General features: G+C 47.6%; 2 protein-coding genes across 2 annotated transcripts in view; one reads left to right on the forward strand and one right to left on the reverse strand.

The window, feature by feature from the left end:
- Nucleotides 1–563: 563 nt before the first annotated feature.
- LOC135804806 (arylsulfatase B-like) lies at nt 564–18,649 on the reverse strand. Its single transcript, XM_065318763.1, has 13 exons — nt 18,387–18,649; nt 14,485–14,596; nt 13,770–13,821; nt 13,209–13,309; nt 8,676–8,794; nt 8,123–8,211; nt 7,101–7,202; nt 6,492–6,653; nt 4,347–4,483; nt 3,679–3,740; nt 2,840–2,998; nt 2,158–2,337; nt 564–1,125 (listed from the first exon to the last, which is right to left on the reverse strand). The coding sequence occupies exons 1-13, from the start codon at nt 18,550–18,552 to the stop codon at nt 947–949; spliced, it is 1,620 nt and encodes a 539-aa protein (XP_065174835.1). The 5' UTR covers nt 18,553–18,649; the 3' UTR covers nt 564–946.
- A 2,162-nt stretch (nt 18,650–20,811) lies between these two features.
- Nucleotides 20,812–20,926, forward strand: part of LOC135804811 (inositol polyphosphate multikinase-like) — a 2,142-nt gene continuing 2,027 nt past the window's right edge. Inside the window, exon 1 of the mRNA XM_065318771.1 lies at nt 20,812–20,926. This exon is cut by the window's right edge and continues 2,027 nt beyond it. The gene's annotated coding sequence lies outside the window, so the exon portion shown is untranslated.

The following is a 20,926-nucleotide window of genomic DNA, read 5'->3' on the forward strand; positions in this document are numbered from 1 at the left end:
TCACCATGACTCCCTGTCCTTCACTCTCACCGTTCCTTCCACTGTATTTCTCGATGAGATTCCAATGAAAATCATCACAATGTGTAATACTAATAATTATAATCATGCATTGAAAGTCAATTTAAATGAATTGATAGCACAATAGAGTTCTAAAGGTAATAATAATAATAATTCGCGGGATTCGCGTTGGCATCGCTTGAATGTTCAGAAACACACAAACTAGCCTTCGCTTCCGCAGGCCACCACTATGCCTATGCCTTGCACACCTTAGTGGCGAATGCAGACCTCACAAGTGAGTCAGGGGAGAGTAGGTGAGTCTCTCAACCAATCGGGCGTGTAACGGCCCATAACCCTGTAAACTGCATCCTTGTTACCCTCACTCCGAGCTGTGAGTACCCAGTTGACCGTGGGTGTCGGCGCAGTTCACCACACATAAAAAGTCTTTACTCACGTAAAAAGTCTTTACACGCTCCCTGCTACCAGCGCGGGTCTCGAACTCGGGACCTCATGATTCGCAGGCAAGCCTGCAAACCAATCGGCCATATGCGTTGGTCTAAAGGTAGTGGTAGCGAATCTAGCGATGTTGGCAATACTCAGGGGATAGGTATTTTACTACTCCCTGGCGCTAAGAGAGGAAGAGTCACTGTGTATGTTGCTTCCCACACGGGAGTAGGACGGAAGGGGTCAGTGAGCTCCCGTGTCGGGAGCAACACATACTTTCAAGAATAGAGCTAATAAAATTGTATTATTTATGGTGTCTTTTCCGAAAGCATTACTCTAGCCTAGGCATATGCACATCACCACCTGAACTGAGTTGCAAGCGGCAGTGCAGTGCGGTGCGGTGGGGTGGGGTGGGGTGCGGTGCGGTGGGGTGCGGTGCGGTGGGGTGCGGTGCGGTGCAGTGCAGTGCGTGGGCAAGCGAAACTCAAAGTCCAAGCTGTATAGCTCAGCACCACCCAGTCGAATAGGCATTGTCAAAGTTGATCGGGTCGGATTTGGGTGAGCCCTTCACGTGTATGCATAGGTCTGGTGCGTATGGCTGCAGCATCTCCTTGAGATGTCCCATCATCACTGACACCTGCTGTGGATTGCTCTGCGACAGATCAGTGTGCTCGGTCGGGTCATCTGTAAACAGCAAGTACATACACATACACCACACAGTATGGGTTCACAAAGGACCAGTTGCGGTGGCCACCGTATGCAATACTAGCAGGCTTAACTGTTACGGCTGTTAGTTTGGAATGGAGCGAGGCACCGTAGTATGGCCCAGGTCGAGGCCAGAGCGTGGTAGTACCACCAAACCTCCACTGCTTGTCCGTATCGCATTAGTGCCTGACTCTCGTCCGTCGCCTGTCCACATTGCCCGGATGAAATGTGTGCATTGGCTCACTCCGTCATCTTAGGAGTGTACCGATTTCCCTGTGTGTTGCTCAACAGCAGCTACTGGCTAGCCTAGCTCTGCACCTTCCAAGGACTTAGCAGTGATACCATTGATGGTGTTCAGAACTGAGCACCCCGGGCCAGCAGAGATCTTTAAGCATATGTCGCTCCCACAGTCTATTCTCCTCTGCTATGGCTCTGGGTAGAGCTAGCTCACTAAACCGGAAGGACATCCTCCGCAATGTACCGTGTTAACACTCTGAAGGCCATGACTTGTATTTCAAGTAAAAAAATAATATCTCTTTGCCGAATATTTACAAGTAGAAAGGAAAAGGACATATGGAAACGAGTTAAGAGTAACTCTCCACCACTGTAACTAGATACTATATACAGTCAGAAAGTGACATTCGACATTGACAATCGACATTCTTTGTTCCGTTGGGACTGTAGCTTGTGCTCGTTTTCGTTGCGCTTGCCTTCCCCTCTTTGGTCTTTCCATAACCTTGAACCTTCCAAGTTGGAAGGCTGTCGGTTAGCGCTACGGAGATGTGTTGAAGCTAGGTGTCAGGACGTCGAATGTCTCAGTACTCTGTCAGTTTTGTGCCTAGTTGTTGCACTTTCTGACTGTATATAGTATCTAGTTACAGTGGTGGAGAGTTACTCTTAACTCGTTTCCATATGTCCTTTTCCTTTCTACTTTTATTATTGGCTCAATACCCGAGTTTCGAATATTTACAAGTAAAAAATAATATTATCATATTTTTATCTGGCACATACCTTCCAAATTGAACAAGTAGAGTAATTCTGGTTTGGGTTTCCCTTGTACTGCATCACTATATTGCTCCTGGTCATATTTGTAGTCACCCTCCTCTGGGTGCAGGTGATTGATGCTGTGCTCACGCAGTTGCTCAACTGAACTATCCACACTTGGAGTACCAGGTGGCGGAAACCATCCTCCTGCAACGCACACAGATGGAGTGATTAGTGGTACTAGCCGAGTAGCTGGAAGTTAGTCAGACTTGCAGGCCATGCAGTGTGTCCAGCAGAATCTGATGATGCAGGTCACATGTGCTGGGACTATAATCACGGCCATATAGTCTACATCGCATTGCATGGAATGGCATTCCTCTGATGGTGTCTCTTCAAGCATAACCTAGCTGAGGGACCTTCATTCACTCGTGCACATCATAACAGACGGGGTTGAAGGTCACTGCTATGTCCAAGAGCCGTAAGATACCTGTGAAGGTATCACCCCACACTCGACCACAATGACAATTTGATATAATGACAAGACTCTACTCTGCATGGTTAGAAGGTGTTATACCATCGGTGTGTGAAGTTCGCTTGTACATGTAACTACACTGACATGCAAACAGTGTACCGGATGCAAATTCATAGGCAATGTATCTTGGCCCATGACTGGGTACAGAGTGTGTATGTGTCTACGCAGTGCCATTACCTTGAGAGGTATTCTTCACGCCCAACATCAGCTTCCAGTTGCCAACACGTATCACAAACGTCTGTGTTTCGTTGTGGATGATGTAGGGGAAGCGGGTGCGCGGAGATGTTTGGTTGTTGGAGAAGTGCGACCACATCGGATATCCGTCCACGTCCAGACCTGTAGACAAGAACATCACGATAGCACTAAACAAAAAAATTCCGGTTTGCGTCAGACTCGGCTAGAGGCCGAGTTTTTCCGCATCCGTAGGCCGGAACGCCACCACCCTTCAAGGATCATACACGATAGCATACAAGAATGACAAACGTGACAACAGCTACTGCCATGTACCAAATGAGCTACAGATGTGGATCCAGCGGGAATTGAATTGAAAGGGGTGGATAACATCGTGCACGTGGTCTGCTGGCTAGATCTCTGTTCATCGACTCCATCCGATTGCACGTAACATTGAGTTGTACTCACCACAGTGCACAATGTGAGTGTTTTATTACATTCGCATAATATCAGCCGCAGGGGGAAATTGTACCGGATGGGCACAAACCTACTGGTACAGTCAGACCTCTCTTAACCGCACACATCCGTTTTCCACAAAAAATTATGCGGATAGGCGAGGGAACCGGATAACCGAACAGCGGTTATGTTGGATGCATTACGCTTGCTGTGAATCTGTAACCGGCTATTTTCTTCCGGATTGCGAGGGATCCGGAAAAAGAGGACCGGATAAGCGAGGTATGACTGTACATTCACATCAGGGGGGGGGGGGGGGGCCGGGGGGGGGAGGGGGGGGGGGCACCAATGATCAAGGTCCGAATGCTCCTAGTACATCTACCGGTACTTACTGCTGACATCTCCACCAGCGAGCTCCACAAGCGTAGGATACCAGTCGACTGCATGCACCAACCTACATGTACACATGAACATCAGGTTGTCAAAATGCACTTGTGGGTTACCCAGCCAAAGCAACAACGGAGGCCTCAGAGGCAGCACAGACTGATTTACAACCCATGATACTGTCACGGTGATGCATGCAGTGTTAGATGATCTCGGAAACTACCGTATGCTGTCTTGGGTGTATGCCATGTTCAGCCACACCAGGGCATAGTCAGTTCTGTCAGTGGCAATAGCTGCAGGGTGGTACTTACGTCATCTCACATGCCGTACCGCACGAACAGGAACCGTTTCAAAAAAGAAATAATGGTCATGTGGCGGTTATTGCAAGCCTTGTGTTTCTCCTTACTCCAGTGCCAGATCAATCCTTGGCACACGTCCTACTACATGTCCTTGCTTGCATATGTAAGCATGCAATATCTATAGCAACATCATCTTTGTGGCAAATGCAGGAGTGCCTAAAGTCACCGCGTTGATTCGGCGGACTAACGTTACCCAGCCAATGACTTGTTTGTGTACAAGCAGTGAACTTTTTTAAGTTCACTGCTCCTACATGACATTTGTTAGTAGCAACATACTCAATCTGCGGACAGTAGTAGCAAAACATATAACAGCTTACCCAGGATATATGTACCCAGTCTTGTTTAGCAGTGGACCGGAGACAAAGGCAACACCTCGCGTGCCACCTTCCCACAATGTGAACTTCTGTCCACGCAGTGGATAGTTGTTACCCCCGGACCGCACAAGACCACCGTTCTGTACATATACAGGGAGATACGAGTGCAGACGATCATAAGATTCATAACTCAGGGGCGTCGGAAGGTATTTTAGTGTGATACGGTCAGCCATCTGAAGCACACATGATTTACTCGTGGAGGAGGTGTGGTTGAGCCGAAGTTTTTTTTGAAATATTAGAGCCCAGATCAGTGCATTTTATTGATTCACGAGGTACCTGGGGCAAAAAGTGGTACGGCCAATACCGCAGTGACCGTACCGTGTCCGACGCCCCTGTAACAGAACATGCACGCAGTGCGAGTACTCTAACCCGATCGTGCTGTGCTGTCAATGCGTTCCATTTCCGCAGTACGTGCTCATTCATCCACCCACTCGTATTTATATCTGATGGATAGCCCAGGATGGATAGCCCAGGATGGATAGCCCAGGATGGATAGCCCAGGATGGATAGCCCAGGATGGATAGCCCAGGATGGATAGCCCAGGATGGATAGCCCAGGATGGATAGCCCAGGTTGGATAGCCCAGGACTCTGAGTCGCAGCAAAAAGAAGAAGCTTTGTTCCACCATATTTGTATCTCAAAAGCAAACGGATACAGTAAGTATCGTTTATAAAGTGACCGGATATAATGATATACCGGTTATAGTGATAGAACACGTCAAAATCAAAATCAAATCAGAAAAAATACAGCTAAAATATCACTATATACACTATTATCGGCTATACCGATATATCGCTTATTGTGATGGACTTCAGGAAGCAAACCATATCAAATGTACAGAAAATATCGCATATAATGATCAAGAGTGATGATCACACATGTCCGTTTCTGGCTGTGCTACCCCTCGCAATGTGCTCCCTTTGTATGCTCTTGTCCGTTTCTGTATGCACATGTCCTTTTATGGCTGCGCTACCCCTCGCTCCCTTTGTATGGTCTTGTCCTTTTCTGTATCTTTCTGCATGCTCTTGTCCGTTTCTGGCTGTGTTGCCTCTCACCATGATGTTGCCAACTCACGTACACAGCCACTCATATCATGTCTATTTCTGGCTCTACGCAACTCGTTGGACACCGAGTAGATCTACTAGATCTACGTGAGTACTCGTACGGATCCAGCTCAGGATTTTTTTTTGGAGAACACGCTGAAGAAGCAGCCATGCCACATGATGTATCGAAGTTCTAGTCATGTACAGTCTGTACTCGACTACTCGTACTGCACTGCCATGCACTGCTCTGTGTCATGCACCGGTACGAGTCCGCGGAGCATGCATGCACTTTCAGCATGCTTTTTCCAGCGTGTACGCATCATTTCATGTGCAGTCATGTGCCATGTGTCGGTCAAACATGCAAATCGGCTATAGTGATGCACCGGATATAGTGATAATTTTTCGAAAATCAAAGGGGCACGTTATATCCGATATTTACTGTACCTTATAGTAGTGTTTGCTGATCTGATCTTCCTTTGGCATGACACTCGGGGTTACAAAAACACAATTGCTTTAATCTATCCACAGAATGGATACTTATCGTGGGAGTGGTGGCTGGGATCCTAGCCTGTGACCTGGCTAACGTACTAGCACACAATTCGTACAATAGTCAATAGGTTGAAGCGTGTAGCGTGTAAGGCAGGGACACAAAAAGGTATCGGTTTTGGTGGTACGGTCAAACACTGGAGATGCCCATTTAGCGGCGTGTCCCCGGGCACTAAGTTATAGTTTGTGCAACCATGTACATGTAGATAAACAGCCGCATTTCACGTTACCTGGGGCGCAAAATGACACGGTCAATACCATAGTGACCATGGCGTGCCTGACGCCCCCCAGTAGGGGCTGCTACAACTCCACAAAGAACATGATCTGACACTAGCTAGTAGTTAGTAGTATTTTACTATCATCTCTGCTAGCTATGGTCCAGCAAGAGCAAGACCCCTGGTGCAGGGTTTAGTACTAAGCATGCAGTCATTGTGTAGCTCTTGTCGTATGAATACATGTAGGCTGGCACAGTGGTTCAGTGCAGAGCGGCTCTCACTTACATCAGTGGTGAACACAATAACTGAGTTGTTATAGAGACCGTTGCGTTTCCACGCCGACGTCACATTGCCAACTGCCTCGTCCAAAGCTGACACCATGCCAGCGAATGTTTTGCGATTCTGGTCGTTGATCTTGGGATATTTAGCGGGGTACTGGGGTGGAACCTGATGTACACCGGACACAAAACGGGGAAATACCAGCAACATTGGCTATTATTAACGGGTGTGCACAAGAACACATGTACCTGACAGCAACATGGTGTGAGTCCTGATGGAAGTGACTAGGCCTCTCAATGCAGGTGGTCTTAAAACACAGGTGCAGATGTATGCAGAGTCCTGATGGAAGTGACTAGGCCTCTCAAGGCAGGTGGTCTTAAAACACAGGTGCAGATGTATGCAGAGCCCTGATGGAAGTGACTAGGCCTCTCAAGGCAGGTGGTATTAAAACACAGGTGCAGATGTATGCAGCAACATGGTGTGGGTTCTGGTATTGACTATTCCTGAATCACGAGATATTGGGTCTCGTATCACACTGGCCATCAAGCACAGGCGTTGCACGTATGTGTACATGCAGTGAAGTCTGTCGGACTGCACACTGATGGAGTCACTTACCTCCATTGGAGAGTGAACAGACTGAAAGGGTAGATAGATGTAGAGTGGCTTAGTCTTGTCATGTTCATCCATGACCTTGATGGCTTGGTCCGTGAATGCATTCTGCAGTATCATATGTACACACATGGTGGGCTTGGATCAGAAAGCATTGTATCACCCGTACACATGGCGGGTTTGGATCAGAAAGCATTGTATCGCCCGTACACATGGCGGGCTTGGATCAGAAAGCATTGTATCACCCGTACACATGGTGGGCTTGGATCAGAAAGCATTGTATCACCCGTACACATGGCAGGTTTGGATCAGAAAGCATTGTATCACCCGTACACATGGTGGGCTTGGATCAGAAAGCATTGTATCACCCGTACACATGGTGGGCTTGGATCAGAAAGCATTGTATCACCCGTACACATGGCAGGTTTGGATCAGAAAGCATTGTATCACCCGTACACGTGGTGGGCTTGGATCAGAAAGCATTGTATCACCCGTACACATGGCGGGCTTGGATCAGAAAGCATTGTATCACCCGTACACATGGCGGGTTTGGATCAGAAAGCATTGTATCACCCGTACACATGGCAGGCTTGGATCAGAAAGCATTGTATCACCCGTACACATGGTGGGCTTGGATCAGAAAGCATTGTATCACCCGTACACATGGTGGGCTTGGATCAGAAAGCATTGTATCACCCGTACACGTGGGTACACCGAAAACATCCTTGCCACTGAGGGCATGAATGCTGTAACGTCACCCAGAGGCTGAAGCATACAACGAGCAAAAGAGCCCAATGCCATTATCATCCAGACCTGATCTGTCCATCTAGGATTGCTAGCCGCTAGTTGGCGGCCTCCCTGGTCCACAAAGAATGCTATCAGCGGCTTTCGGCTACTTCCACGGGGAGGTATTGCGGCGGCTATTTAGTGTTTCAATACAATTCTCTCTAGATACAGCCACATTGACAACGTTGACTGAATACTTGGGGAAATGTCACAGACCAACAGAGACTGTGTCACAACCTTACTGCGGAGTATGTGCCGTTCATGTTGCGCACATTAGTGTAGTTCTCCGGAGTGTCAAAGTGGAAATCCAGAGCATTCCAGGTCAACTTCCCTGCCGCATGGGAAGCAATCGCACAAAACACCAAAATAGAACTGCTTGTAGCAAGGAGGAGGCTAGCTGGAAGGCTCTGAAGCAAATTGCCTACACACACTTGGTAATGACTTAACTAACCAAATTAATCACTAGTCACTGATGATGGGTACAACTTGCAGGTCTGATATTCCAATGCAGAATACACCGGCTAGTTTCAGATAGTGTATCTATGATAATTCACTGTGCTGTACTGTAGCTCACTGTATGTGGAATGTTCCTGATGACAGGGTAATCCGTTTTTTACGACTCCCTGTACAAAACCATACATCGAAACTTTTCTCCCCAGTTTGGGACGTTCCACATGGACCGACATTTGGAGAAATTGGCACGGCCATAGCCGTACCGGCCACACCATGCACCCAGTGGTGCTGGCCCTGTATTACCACCACCACAACACCACCACCATCACCGCAATCACTCACCTGCATGGTCTTTCCTATAGTGACTGAAGTACTCCTCGGCACCAGAATAGTAGCCAAAGAATGTGTCAAAGCCACGGTGGGAGGGTGTGTACGCTGGCTTGCAATAGCCCTGGTGCCACCTGCCAATAAACACGCACAGCCGATATGCACTAAGCGAGACAGCCACACAAGCACTAGCAGGTAAGTGTGCGAGTTGGGTGTACGAGTACTGTAACTGCAATGACTCATTGCAACCTGTGGATATCATGTCATGGTGATCTATTCTATGTTGTGAACCATGCCCAACAAAGGATAAACCAGCCTTGTGATGCTAGAGCAGTTGTACAGAGGTATTACAACAATACTAGAGTCAGTGTGAGTGTGTGTAGGTCATTGCTTGCCAAAGTCCCGGCTGTAACGACGGATTATTGATTATTGGGAATTTGCTAGGTCAAAAGTATTACCGTGCGCCCTATAGCTGTGGTATTTTGGCCTCTGGTTGGTGGATCTGATCTACCACCCCCCCCCCCCCCCACACACACACACTGTTCAATTAATTAAGAGCCGCATCTGACGCCTGACCATGGGGTGGTGGCATTCCAGGGAAGTGGAAAGGCGGCTCTTAAGGGGGGACGGGAGGTTCGCTGGCCATATTGCGGTGCCCGTTATAAATTCGCTTGAATCTCAGCACTCAAACATCAGAATTCCTTCAAATTTTCAGTATATGTTCCTTGACATCCACTGACAACATTGCAACCAAGAACTGTGGAAAGTATACTGGTATCATGGAGAAATGCAGGAAAGCAATTTTGGAAAAAATGCGATAGCCGGGCATGATTTCTGCGCAGTTTTTCTCAAACATGGTCACTTGAAGATAAACACATAACACTGCAAAATGATCAGGTACCAAGGGGCTAGGGCTGTTGCCTAAGCACAATGCCATTACAGTTCCAATGGTGTGCCACTGCAGCCTTGAAATAACAATGCACGTGCGCAAGATAACTTGACTGAAGTTCAAGGTCCATTATTTTGTTTCTAACAGAAGATCTAGTGTCCTAAGAAGGCAACGGATCTAGAATGGACCGTACAGAACCAGAAAATATATACTTTTACATACAAGATATGTACAGCATTTCTAAAAAACTGCGCGGAGTGCCCATAATACCCCTAAAATCAGTGAAAAATGCACCTAAAAATTACATAAAAAGGACTGATAGTGGAGTGCTACTGAAATATTTTCACATATCTCACCTGAAGTTGCCATTCAGAAACCACCTTTATCATATGTAGTGCCCTCTTTCTCAATAGTGGTCTCCTCCCAGCCTTTCCTCTGCCTCCTTCTCCTTTTCCTGCTCTCCTTTTCCACTGCTGATGACTTGCGGAGGGACTTCTTCACACGCCATTGGTCTTCTAGCTCAAGCGCTGCCTTCGTGTGATTGCCATCAATGCATCCACACTCTTTCAGCACACTGAGCAAGGTGATAGCGCCGTTGTTGAAGTTGAGCACTGCCAAACTACTTGCCAGCTGAACGGTGTCGACGGAGCAGAAGCCTTCCTTCGGACACATTCTCCAAATGACGTTGTTGAACGACTCGTTCGCATTCTGCGTTGCACCCATCTGGCAGCGCTCCAGCAGACTTCGTTCGGACAGCTGCATGTAGATGGGCTTCACGACTTCGAACACAGCCTTTGGGAGAGGGTTCTTATGCTCATAAGCTTGGCGTGCACCACTCTGCGCCTGCTGCCACTTGCACCACGAGTCCGGACCTTCCGGACAGAATTGATGCTGCGGCGTAGCATCTGTTGAGCAGCAGTGCATGAGCCCAGCCCAGATCTCCTTGGCCATTGCTTGCAGGTCTCCGACATTCCTCCTGACGGCATTGCCATAATTGGTCTGGAGACGCTCCATCTGCCTGTCAGTGAGACGGCCCTTTCCACTGAGACCGATGCCATCGCTCAGCTTCATGCCCTTGTGTTGCCGCTTCAGTTCCCGGAGCCTATTGCCAACACGCTTCTGCACATGGCCTATGCATTCTTCCTTGCTGATGGCAACACCATCATAAGGGTCCAGGTCGCACACCTTCTTATAGCCTTTGGAGTCGCCATCTCCGATGTACGACGTGTACATGAGGCCTCCGCGTGTGCCCACAGACCGCTGCCAAATATCGCACGCAGCTTCACTCTCCATACCGGGTGCAGATGCCGCTGTGTTTATGCTGCACTTGTGATTATCCAGCCAGGTTGAAAAGGCTTCCTCCGTGATTGCACCACTTCGCTTCTTCTCAGTCCAGATCTTACATTCGTGACAGTATCGACCCTTCACTGTGATGTCCAGTACACGGCCGCTCTGGAAGGAGATGCACGCGAACACACCATACAGCGACGAATATCCCCTGCGCATCCAAGTGCCGTCGAACGTCACTGCGACGTGGGTGGAATCTGTCATGGCACGCAACTCAGCTGCGGATTGAACCATGTCAGTTTCAGCTAGCTTTACGGCTGCAGCAAGGACAACTTCCTGGTGGCTGCGGTACGCTTTCTCTGTTACAGGAGCAGGAAAATTCATTACGCCGCAAAACTTTCGGAGTCCACCATGGCCACGTCCAATGCATCGCATCGCCAGTACAGATCGTCGATTCAGATCATAGCTCCTGCCAATTTTCTTGCTCAGAGACGTACTTCCACTGTGTCCACACAAAGCGCATTGAAGTCGCAGGGTCGATCCAAGTCCAGTGTCATGACAGTTACTGATGATCATGTCTCCCTTCGTGCACTTCCTACAGACAGTAAATTGATCCATCAGTTCCTGGAGACACTGTAAATCCACGATCTTGTAGCCAGAGACAGACTCCTCAACATCAGGATAGAATGCATCATCATCATACTCCTGGCAGCTATCACTGGACGACTCGTCTGAATCACTGTCACTCGAGCACACAAGCTCAGATTCAAATTCCATGACCATATCACTAAGCCATTTTGGCCTGGACGAAATCTTCCGAGAGGAAGCGCTCTGCGCCGCTTCAACGGTGCCTTCTTCCACAACTGGTACAGAGCTTGACTGCTTTGGGGCGTAGTATCTCCTTTTCTTCCTCCTATGGCCACTTCCAGAGCTGCTGGTGCTTCTCTTTCGGTTCCCCATGTTCACTTTCAAATTTCACGATCACAAACAAAAAAACAAAGATTTTTTCCTTCGCGTGGCCGTCGTGGCGCTGCATGACGTCATACGCGATCAAGGAAGCACTTGGCAGCTCTCCATGACTACAAAAACAGAAGCCAGGGTCGCTTACCTGGCGAAGTTGAATCAAAAACGCTTGATTTTGGACTAAACCAAAATCACAAAATTAGGCAATTGTAAACATTTGAGTATTTACATTTGAAATTTATCTCGACATACTTTAGCTCATAACTCCACTTCTACTGACCCGATTACGCTCAAATTTGAAATTCTGGCACTTCAAATATCCTAAGACAAGATTCCATAGCAAAAAGTTCAAAACTCAGAAATTCATTTTTTGACCCTCTGAACCTCCCGTCCCCCCTTAACCCGCCCTGTACATGGACCCGTTTCATTTTTATTTATTTAATTTTTTATAGGCCATACCAAGTTATTTCTACGTTTCGCGTCACCGCGCGCGTACCTTTTCGAATCCTTGACAAGAAAAAAAGAACCGAGACGAGTCAATCGATGGCCGTTAAGGCGAACATTCAGGCATACACATAGCCAGTATGGCAGATCAGAGGTTATCAGTTTCTCGATAAACTTGCATTCCAGGCGATGGTACGTAGAAAGTGCGAGCGGTGAAATTTATATTTTTCCAAGCCGTACGGTAGGGCCTACTCGCCATGTACCAAGCGAGCCGAGATTCCAGGTGTCAAGGACTTCGAGATTTTCCACGATCATGATGGAGCGAAATTCCACTCGACTCACGTCAACGTGCAGAAGGAGCTATCCATGAAATATCATGTATCGCTCCAGCCCAGTCTGCCAGCTGTCCTGTGGCGACTTGTCGTTTTGGATATAAGTGACAGTTTAGTAGTGCAACATGGCTCAGTACACATAGAATGGAGTTTTTGTTTTGTTTTTTCCTCTGTTTTTGTTTTTTGTCCGCCCGCCAGCGTGCCTTTTCCATAGAATGTCCAACGCGAAACATAAAATTAAACTGTTTTCTGATGATCACTTAGTGCGTGAAACTCAGAGTTAAAACACTTTTTCCGTCCTCTTATTGTTTGAACTAAGTTAGCTCTGCCTCTTGGTATTGAGCACTCTCTTGGACAGCCTAGCTGGAACCTCTCTGTTTTAGAATTAATTTGGTGTGGCCATAGCTATGAAACATAATTCTTGCTGTGCTCCATGCAGAATCAGGCCCGCCGGAACCGGTCCAGGTGGTCAGGTGATCACTGGACCAACTTTGTGGCCACCAACACATGGTTACTGCTTAGGAGGACATATTTCAAGGCATATCAAACACAAAGTATGTAGTTGAAGTATAAGACTATGGTACGACCAGACCCGATTGAAAACTGCTTCCGGCGGTCCTGAGAATGCCTTACTTTCCCACGGCGTGGGTGGCATAGCCACGTTGCTTCAGCTGCTGTGCTATTGTTGTTATGTTTGTGGGTAGGCCGCATGGCTTCGGTGACAGAATAAGACTCTGCAACACATATTTACAGAAACAATACTCGCTCAGCGCAGTACACTCTTCACGTACATGATTGATCTCACATATGGACACATTGCATCCAGCACCAATGACCTGATCACCAATATCCTAGTCCAGGGACCATAGCGTGCTGGTATCCAAGGGGGTAATTGAGCATACCGGCGGACCTGTGTCTAACATGCCGTGCCGTGCATGGGGAAGCCGGCCGTGTGTACCTGTACTGCGTCGGTGCAAAGTGGTGTTCAGGGAGGATTGAGGATGCAGTGCGTGTTGTGTGCATGTGACATAGCCATGTACATGTACACTGAGGACTGGGGATATAGGCGTTGTGTGCATGTGCAAAAAGTGTACTGTATGGCATGATAGACAAACATTCAACTGCATCTGCACTCAGTCTATGGAGGAACACCGGGGAACCAGCACACGGTGCAAGGACCTGCATTTAACGTACCTGTATTCCAGTGTGACTGACAAACTTGCCTGACATGATGGAGCTACGAGTTCTGCAAAGACACCCGGGAAACAAACAGCCACGATAACAAAACAGCTCTTACTCATAGTTGCTTACTAAGCAGCTCTGACCAGACCCATCTAACCAGAAACATAATAATGTGCTATACTACCATAATTGCCCCAGCATATGAACGGTGTGCAGTAGTGCTGATTGCGTGGGCTGTTCAGCAATACATCAGACTTCTCTCCATGTACAGTCAGACCTCGCTTATCCAGTCCTCGTTTATCCGGATCCCTCGCCATCCGGATGAAAATTGTTGGTCACCGATTTACAGCATATGCCCTGCACACATACAGTATGTGTGTTCGATTATCCGGTTCCCTCGCCTATCCGGATATTTTTGTGGAAAACGGATGTGTGCGGGTAAGCGAGGTCTGACTGTATACATACACACAGACACACACACACACACACACACACACACACACACATACACACACCGTGGACGCCCATCGCTGGTGCGATGATAGCGTGCGAGCTGAGCAATATGGGGAATGCCACGCTTCAAGTCACCCGACCGGCCGCCGCTCGGGTGACATATACACACGCACACGCATGCACACACACACACACCCATATGCACACACGCACACGCGCACACACTTCACAGTCAACTAGAGTACCGTGTGTGTATAAATACTCGGATACATACGGTGAGCAGATGGGCTGCACGTAGGAATGGTCTAAGCGCACACCACTCATTGCCAGCGCATCCAAGTTGGGCGTGTGGATCTCCGAACCATGCCAGCCCACATCATTCCAGCCTGTAGAGTCATATACATGTCGTGAACAACATACATGGTACGCGTACTCAGCATTTCAGCAACCATGATATATGTATACTACAGTGGCATTCAACCCCAATTATCATCGGCCAGTAGCGTAGAAATTATAGAGTGGCTCATATTACTGCCATAACATACGTGATAGGCGGATGCTGAATAACATAGGCTGGTGATACATACTGCACATAATGCTCTCTCTTTCTCTCTCTCTCTCTCTCTCTCTCTCTCTCTCTCTCCCCTCTCTCTCTCTCTCTCTCTCTCTCTCTCTCTCTCTCCTCTCTCTCTCTCTCTCTCTCTCTCTCTCTCTCTCTCTCTCTCTCTCTCTCTCTCTCTCTCTCTCTCTCTCTCTCTCTCTCTCTCTCTCTCTCTCTCTCTCTCTCTCTCTCTCTCTCTCTCTCTCTCTCTCTCTCTCTCTCTCTCTCTCTCTCTCTCTCTGCCTGTCTGTGTGTCTGTCTCTGTCTATCTCTCTCTGTCTCTCTCTGTCTCTCTCTGTCTCTCTGTCTCTCTCTCTCTCTCTCTGTCTCTCTCTCTCTCTGTCTCTCTCTCTCTCTTTCTCCCCGAGTCTCTCTTCATGGTTATGTTCGCATGAGAGTTTTCAACCCAAGCTAAGCTTCATCAACCCGTCAAGAACACAGATTGATTGGAGCGTTTACATGATGCATTGCGCTCGACCCGAGTTGATTTCAACCCTATCTTCTGGGGAGAGAGAGGGGGGGGGGGGGGGGGGGATCGAGCAAATGTACAGTCTTGCTCAATGAAATCCAGTCATGTCACTCACGTTTGCGCCTTGCACCTTTTCTAAGCCCAGTATTCGCAGGTCACAGGCTGGGGCTGCGCAACGTCCGGCGCGTGCTTGAGGGACGCCACTGGATTTCATTGAGCAGCGCTGTACTTCAAGTACTAGCGTACTTATGATACATGTAAGTTGTGTGCTATTGTGTGCGCTGGGATGGCACGGTGTTGCATACACAGATTCCCCGCCAAAATAGCCATGCCACCATACATGTGCATGACTGGCGCTAAGTGGACTTTTTCGGCATAAAAGTAATCTACACGAGTCAAGCTAATTCATGTTGGCATTCCTCCACCATACAGACTTTCAACGCAGGTTGAGAAGTCACATGTAAACACAGCCTATTACTTGTTTTCTACTTGAGAACGGGTTTATTCACAAAACCAATCGTATTGCGTGAAACCATAAAGTAAGAACCAAAGAAAACAGAAAACCCAAATTCGGCAATAAATAGAACTCATTGCATTCCCAACTCATCACAACCACGCGCTCTTCAGCCGAACCATACAGACACCAGCAAGGACACTTCCGTTGAGAGATAATATTGCTCCACGCCTCTAGACAGCTGTTTCGCTCCCTGTCGGAGCTCATCAGTAGAGGATAATAATGATGATAATGGAGGAATGATCATTCTTATACACCAGAAATGGCGCAAATGCGCGCTTTCCACATATATCAATGGCATATGCAAGCTGCTAAAATGGTAAAGTGTGAGAACAGCGATAAATAATCATAGTACGCGCTCATTGGTGGAGAAACACACCACACAAGCGACGAAAACCTGACGCGGAATACTGATGCCAATGGAAAGTACATGTATGTTGTTTATTATTATGATGTTGCAATGTCCGTGTATGCAGAAAATATGGCCGAAAGCTCTGTCGCAATATTTAGTTCTGAATAAATAGAACCCTTAATTAAAGGGGAAGTTAAGGCAAAAATTAAAATTTCACCAGTTGTAGTCTTCGGGGTGCTGAGTCGAATGGTCTTGGTCCGAGAAAGCTGAGACGCTCCCTTCCCACTTGAATCCCAATCGAACTCGCGCACTTCCACCGAAACTGGGTGACTGCGCCCTACTAGATGGGGATTTGTATGCAAAATGTCACTAAAAGCGCCATTTCGTTCTTATAAAAGCATGGATGACCGCGATTGGCCCATATGTTGTAGTCTTTTGGACGCTGAGTCAACTGGTTTTGGTCCGAAAAGGCTGCGATGCAGCGTTCCTCCTTTATTCCCAACCGAACATGGTTGAACAAGCGGTCACGTGCTCCTGCGTACACCAGTCACCTGGTCACCGTGCCTGCAGCGTACAACTTACTAGCCTGTTTGACCTTTTTTGGGTGCAGTCCTGTCACTCGAGTTGAACTCGAGTTGAACCTTGGTGTGAAAGTTGTCGCCTGCTGGCGTGGTACCAGGTGATTTGGGCACCCAGGAGCACGTGACCGCTTGTTCAACCATGTTCGATTGGGAATAAAGGAGGAACGCTGCATCGCAGCCTTTTCGGACCAAAGCCAGTCGACTCAGCGTCCAAAAGACTACAACATATGGGCCAATCGCGGTCATCCGTGCTTTTATAAGAACGAAATGGCGCTTTTAGTGACATTTTGCATACAAATCCCCATCTAGTAGGGCGCAGTCACCCAGTTTCGGTGGAAGTGCGCGAGTTCGATTGGGATTCAAGTAGGAAGGGAGCGTCTCAGCTTCCTCGGACCAAGACCATTCGACTCAGCACCCCGAAGACTACAACTGGTGAAATTTTGATTTTTGCCTTAACTTCCCCTTTAAAATTGAAGTGTCAGATTGAACACAAAAGCTTGACAAGAAACCGTTACCCAAATGGCCTACTTGCACGCTTCTATCCGCCTGCTTGAAGCAGCTTCCCATGAAGAAATTGAGTGCAAGTATACAATTGCGGATATCGAACCCATTACAGCGGAGGTACTGGGTGAATGGCATTATCGCGTCAACCATGACAAGACAGAGAGGACAACATTTCGCCGGGAGAAGGACCGTATAGCAGAAGATTGGCGCTCGACAAGAAAGTTGGGCTCTCTCATCGGCGACGAACAAGACGTGATCCGGAGAAAGCAGCTGGCATCAGCAGCATATCAGTCCATGTTCTCTCTCTGGCGTCGCAGCAAACAGGTCAGCGAGCGGGTTCGGCTCCGCCTGTACAATGCCCTGATCGTCCCAATTTTGCTGTACAACTGTGGCACTTGGGGCTTGACAGCAGCAACTGAGGAGAGGCTCGATTCCTTCCACAGAAGGCAGCTGAGGTCCCTGATTGGCGTCCGTTGGCCACAGCGCATCTCCAACATCAACGTATACTCCCGCTGTGGTGCGGAACCAATCAGCGCAACGGTCAAACGTGCCCGATGGAGACTGATGGGCCATGTCCTGCGGCTTCCTGGCGATACCCCGGCAGTGATTGCAATGAAGGCATACGTTGTATGTCGAGAAGGGTCGTTCCGAGGGCGACCAAGAACAACGTTGGTCACAACCCTGTCCAGGGACTTGGAGAAGAAGAACATGGGCAAATTAAAGACAGCAGCGGACCTAGACAGCCTTCGATCTACCGCAGCTAGTCGCGAGGAGTGGAGAGACTTTTGCCGTGCTCTATATTGAGGAAGGCCACAGTATGCTGGCATCTACCACTCCATCATGATTATTATCTCCCCGCATAGGTTTCGGTAGTCACCGACCATGCTGGCAATCACCATAGTAAAGTATATTGTCCGTTGTGTTGTACCGTTAAAATGCATTCTTGCTTCTACAGTATCATACAGCTGATCGTTTGGTTCTGGCATATGCGAAGATGTGAACACTGTTGACATCAACGCGAACATGCATATAATAAATAATAAAATTGTAAGTAGTACACATACAGTGTACATGTACTAGCGTGTTAAATCATGTGACTGTCTGAAACAGTGAAAGCGAACGTGGAGAGCTAGAGACACTACTCACTAGCCTTACCCAAATCATCCGCTACAATGAATAGAATGTTTGGAGGTTGAGCCTGTCCGGCTGCAGCGAGGCTACTGTCGCAGTGCCCGCAAAGAGCGATGCACAACCCTACAACAAGCGCTAGCTGTGCTGCGGCAACGTTGCGACGTGGTCTAGTCACGGTGCGCTCTTCCATGCTGCTCGTTGAATGATCTCTTCTACTTTTGTACGCGCACTCAACTAGGATTCTACTCAGTTTCGTGGGAATCGACAGGTACAAAAGAGGTGTTATTATTTTTATTGTCGTCCGCTATCTCATGCAGCTTCCACATGATTGTACCTTCGTGGTTCACCGCTGTTCTAGTTCTGACAGTCAGTGATCATAAAAGACAATCATAATAATTATCATGCATTCATGGTGATCAGCTAGCTGCTGCTGCTGCTTACCTAGCTAGCCTACACGGGGTCCGGGACATCATGCATGGTTATTAAAAAATTATTAAATTTTTGATAGGGCAATCCCCACAGGCCTAAGGCCTTTTGACAGGGTACCCTAAAAAATGAAGAACAGAATTACGGAAGGTATGCAAGGAAGAACTTGAGCGGACCTCCGCTGGGAGGGCATTCCAGCGGTCAGAGCCAAGGAAAGTGACAGAAAATAAACCATAGCGACGTTTGGCTGTTGGAAGAGCAAGGGAAGAGGACACTTGAGAGCGGGTGCGAGAACTAGTGCAGGTAGAATTAGAGCGGAGACAGAAACAGTTAGCAACAAAGACACTAGCCAGATCATGAAGCGCACGGTACGTTAGAACGTACAGCTTGAATTGGTACCTGACAGACAAGGGAATGATATGGTAGCGGGCAAGAACAAGGGAGACATCAGATAGGCGGGGCATGCAAAATACAATACGCAGCGCTCTATTACTAAGTCGGACAACACGGTCATGGAGGGAGGCAGAAAGGCAGTGAGCAAAGGAATTAGACCCATACTCAAGTATGGACTGAATGGAACAGATGTAGAAAGCCCTCTTAGCATCGATCGTTAAATGGTCTCGGACCTTTCTAAACATTCCTAACTTACAGCCTATTTTACGTTCTAATTATGCAATGTGAACTCCAAAGGAGAGATGTTCGTCAAGAACTATACCGAGGTATTTCACGTGTGCACTAGGGGTGATGGTGACATCTTCAATCTGAACGTTGACATCGGGGTCAAGAGGTTTCGACTTTGGCCTGAACACAACAAGCTGGGTTTTCGAGGAGTTCAACATAAGACCTCTCGTTGCCAAGAATTCCTTTACTTTGATGATGTCCTCTGTGAGGTCTTTGCATAAGTTCTGGACATTCTTCCGGTTATCATCAGGGAGTAGTATTGACAGAGTCAGTATTGTACTACTCCCTGGTTATCATGAGGCCATCATCATCATGATCATGGCATGTATGTAATCAGGGGTCTGTATCATGAAGCTAGCGACCAGGGTTCAGGCCGCCGGGGTGTCAGGTTTTCACTAGAGAGGTTAAGTTAGTTACACGTTTTTTGCCCTTTTTTCAAAACGCGGTGCAAATCTCACGTTACGTGTAATTTTTAGAGGTTAAGTTATACGTGCGACGTGACGTGAAATTTTGCCTTGCAGGATTATTATTATTATTATTATTATTATTTAAATTTTGAATAGGGCAATCCCCACAGGCCTAAGGCCTTTTTACAGGGTACCCTATGTGGTCACGTATAGATCTGCGGAATAGTGAAAGCGAAGAGCAAGAGCGAATGTCAGCTGGAAGAGAATTCCAGCGGTCAGAAGCCAGAAAGCTCAAAGCGAATAAGCCATAACGAGTGCGTGCTTTAGGCAGAGCAAGTGAATCTATGGACTGGGAACGTGTCGGGTTTAGTTCGCACAAATATCAAATCTTCCAACACACTCGATAAATTTCCATAAAATTCCGGAAACTCACACAAATTCGGTCGGGATAACCAAGCGAAACGTCCAAAAACTCACGTCATGAACTTACGCGCGGGACAGTCAACTCACGTAAAACACGTCAAATTTTACGTGAGTTTTTTCACCTTTTTGACGTAAAAGTTCACGGACGTAAGACTTTTACGTGAAACTTAACCTCTCTACTACTTACTCGCTCACGTACAAATCATTGTGGAATGACTACTACCAGTAGTTTTCATGTACTCTTGCTAGTACTAGTACTAGTCACCAAGGCAACTGTTTCTTTCAGCGGCAAGTCGGTAGAGTTCGAGTTTTTGCACCCGGCCTGGCGCTGGCCTGGGCCTGTCTGGCGAATAAGGGGAATAGTCGTATTATTACGACTCCCCAGTCAGTTGTACCACCAGGGAGTAGGAAAATGTTTACTGTCGCTGTAACGTTTGGGAATCGGCAAAGACGTCACCACAGCAAAACTGATCGAGTCTCTTTCTTCTTCTTTTTTGCTCTATGTGATGTGTGTGTATTTCTGTTTTTATCAGCAGTGAGTTGTCACAGTGCAGTTTTTGTTTTCCTTCAGATCCCTGGCATTGCAGCTTGTTCGTCACGTTTGTAGTAGTACTGATAATAAGCCTG

The sequence above is a fragment of the Sycon ciliatum genome, chromosome 1, assembly GCF_964019385.1.
Source record: "Sycon ciliatum chromosome 1, ocSycCili1.1, whole genome shotgun sequence".
NCBI lineage: Eukaryota > Metazoa > Porifera > Calcarea > Leucosolenida > Sycettidae > Sycon > Sycon ciliatum.

Excerpts from the sequence above, each read along its gene's own strand:
- LOC135804806 (XM_065318763.1), bottom strand. The coding sequence starts at position 18,552 with ATGGAAGAGCGCACCGTGACTAGACCACGTCGCAACGTTGCCGCAGCA. Across the intron at positions 8,795-13,208 it reads GCCACCCACGCCGTGGGAAA|GTGGCACCAGGGCTATTGCA; the intron begins GTAAGGCATTCT and ends GTTTATTGGCAG. Across the intron at positions 1,126-2,157 it reads CTACTTGTTCAATTTGGAAG|ATGACCCGACCGAGCACACT; the intron begins GTATGTGCCAGA and ends TGCTGTTTACAG.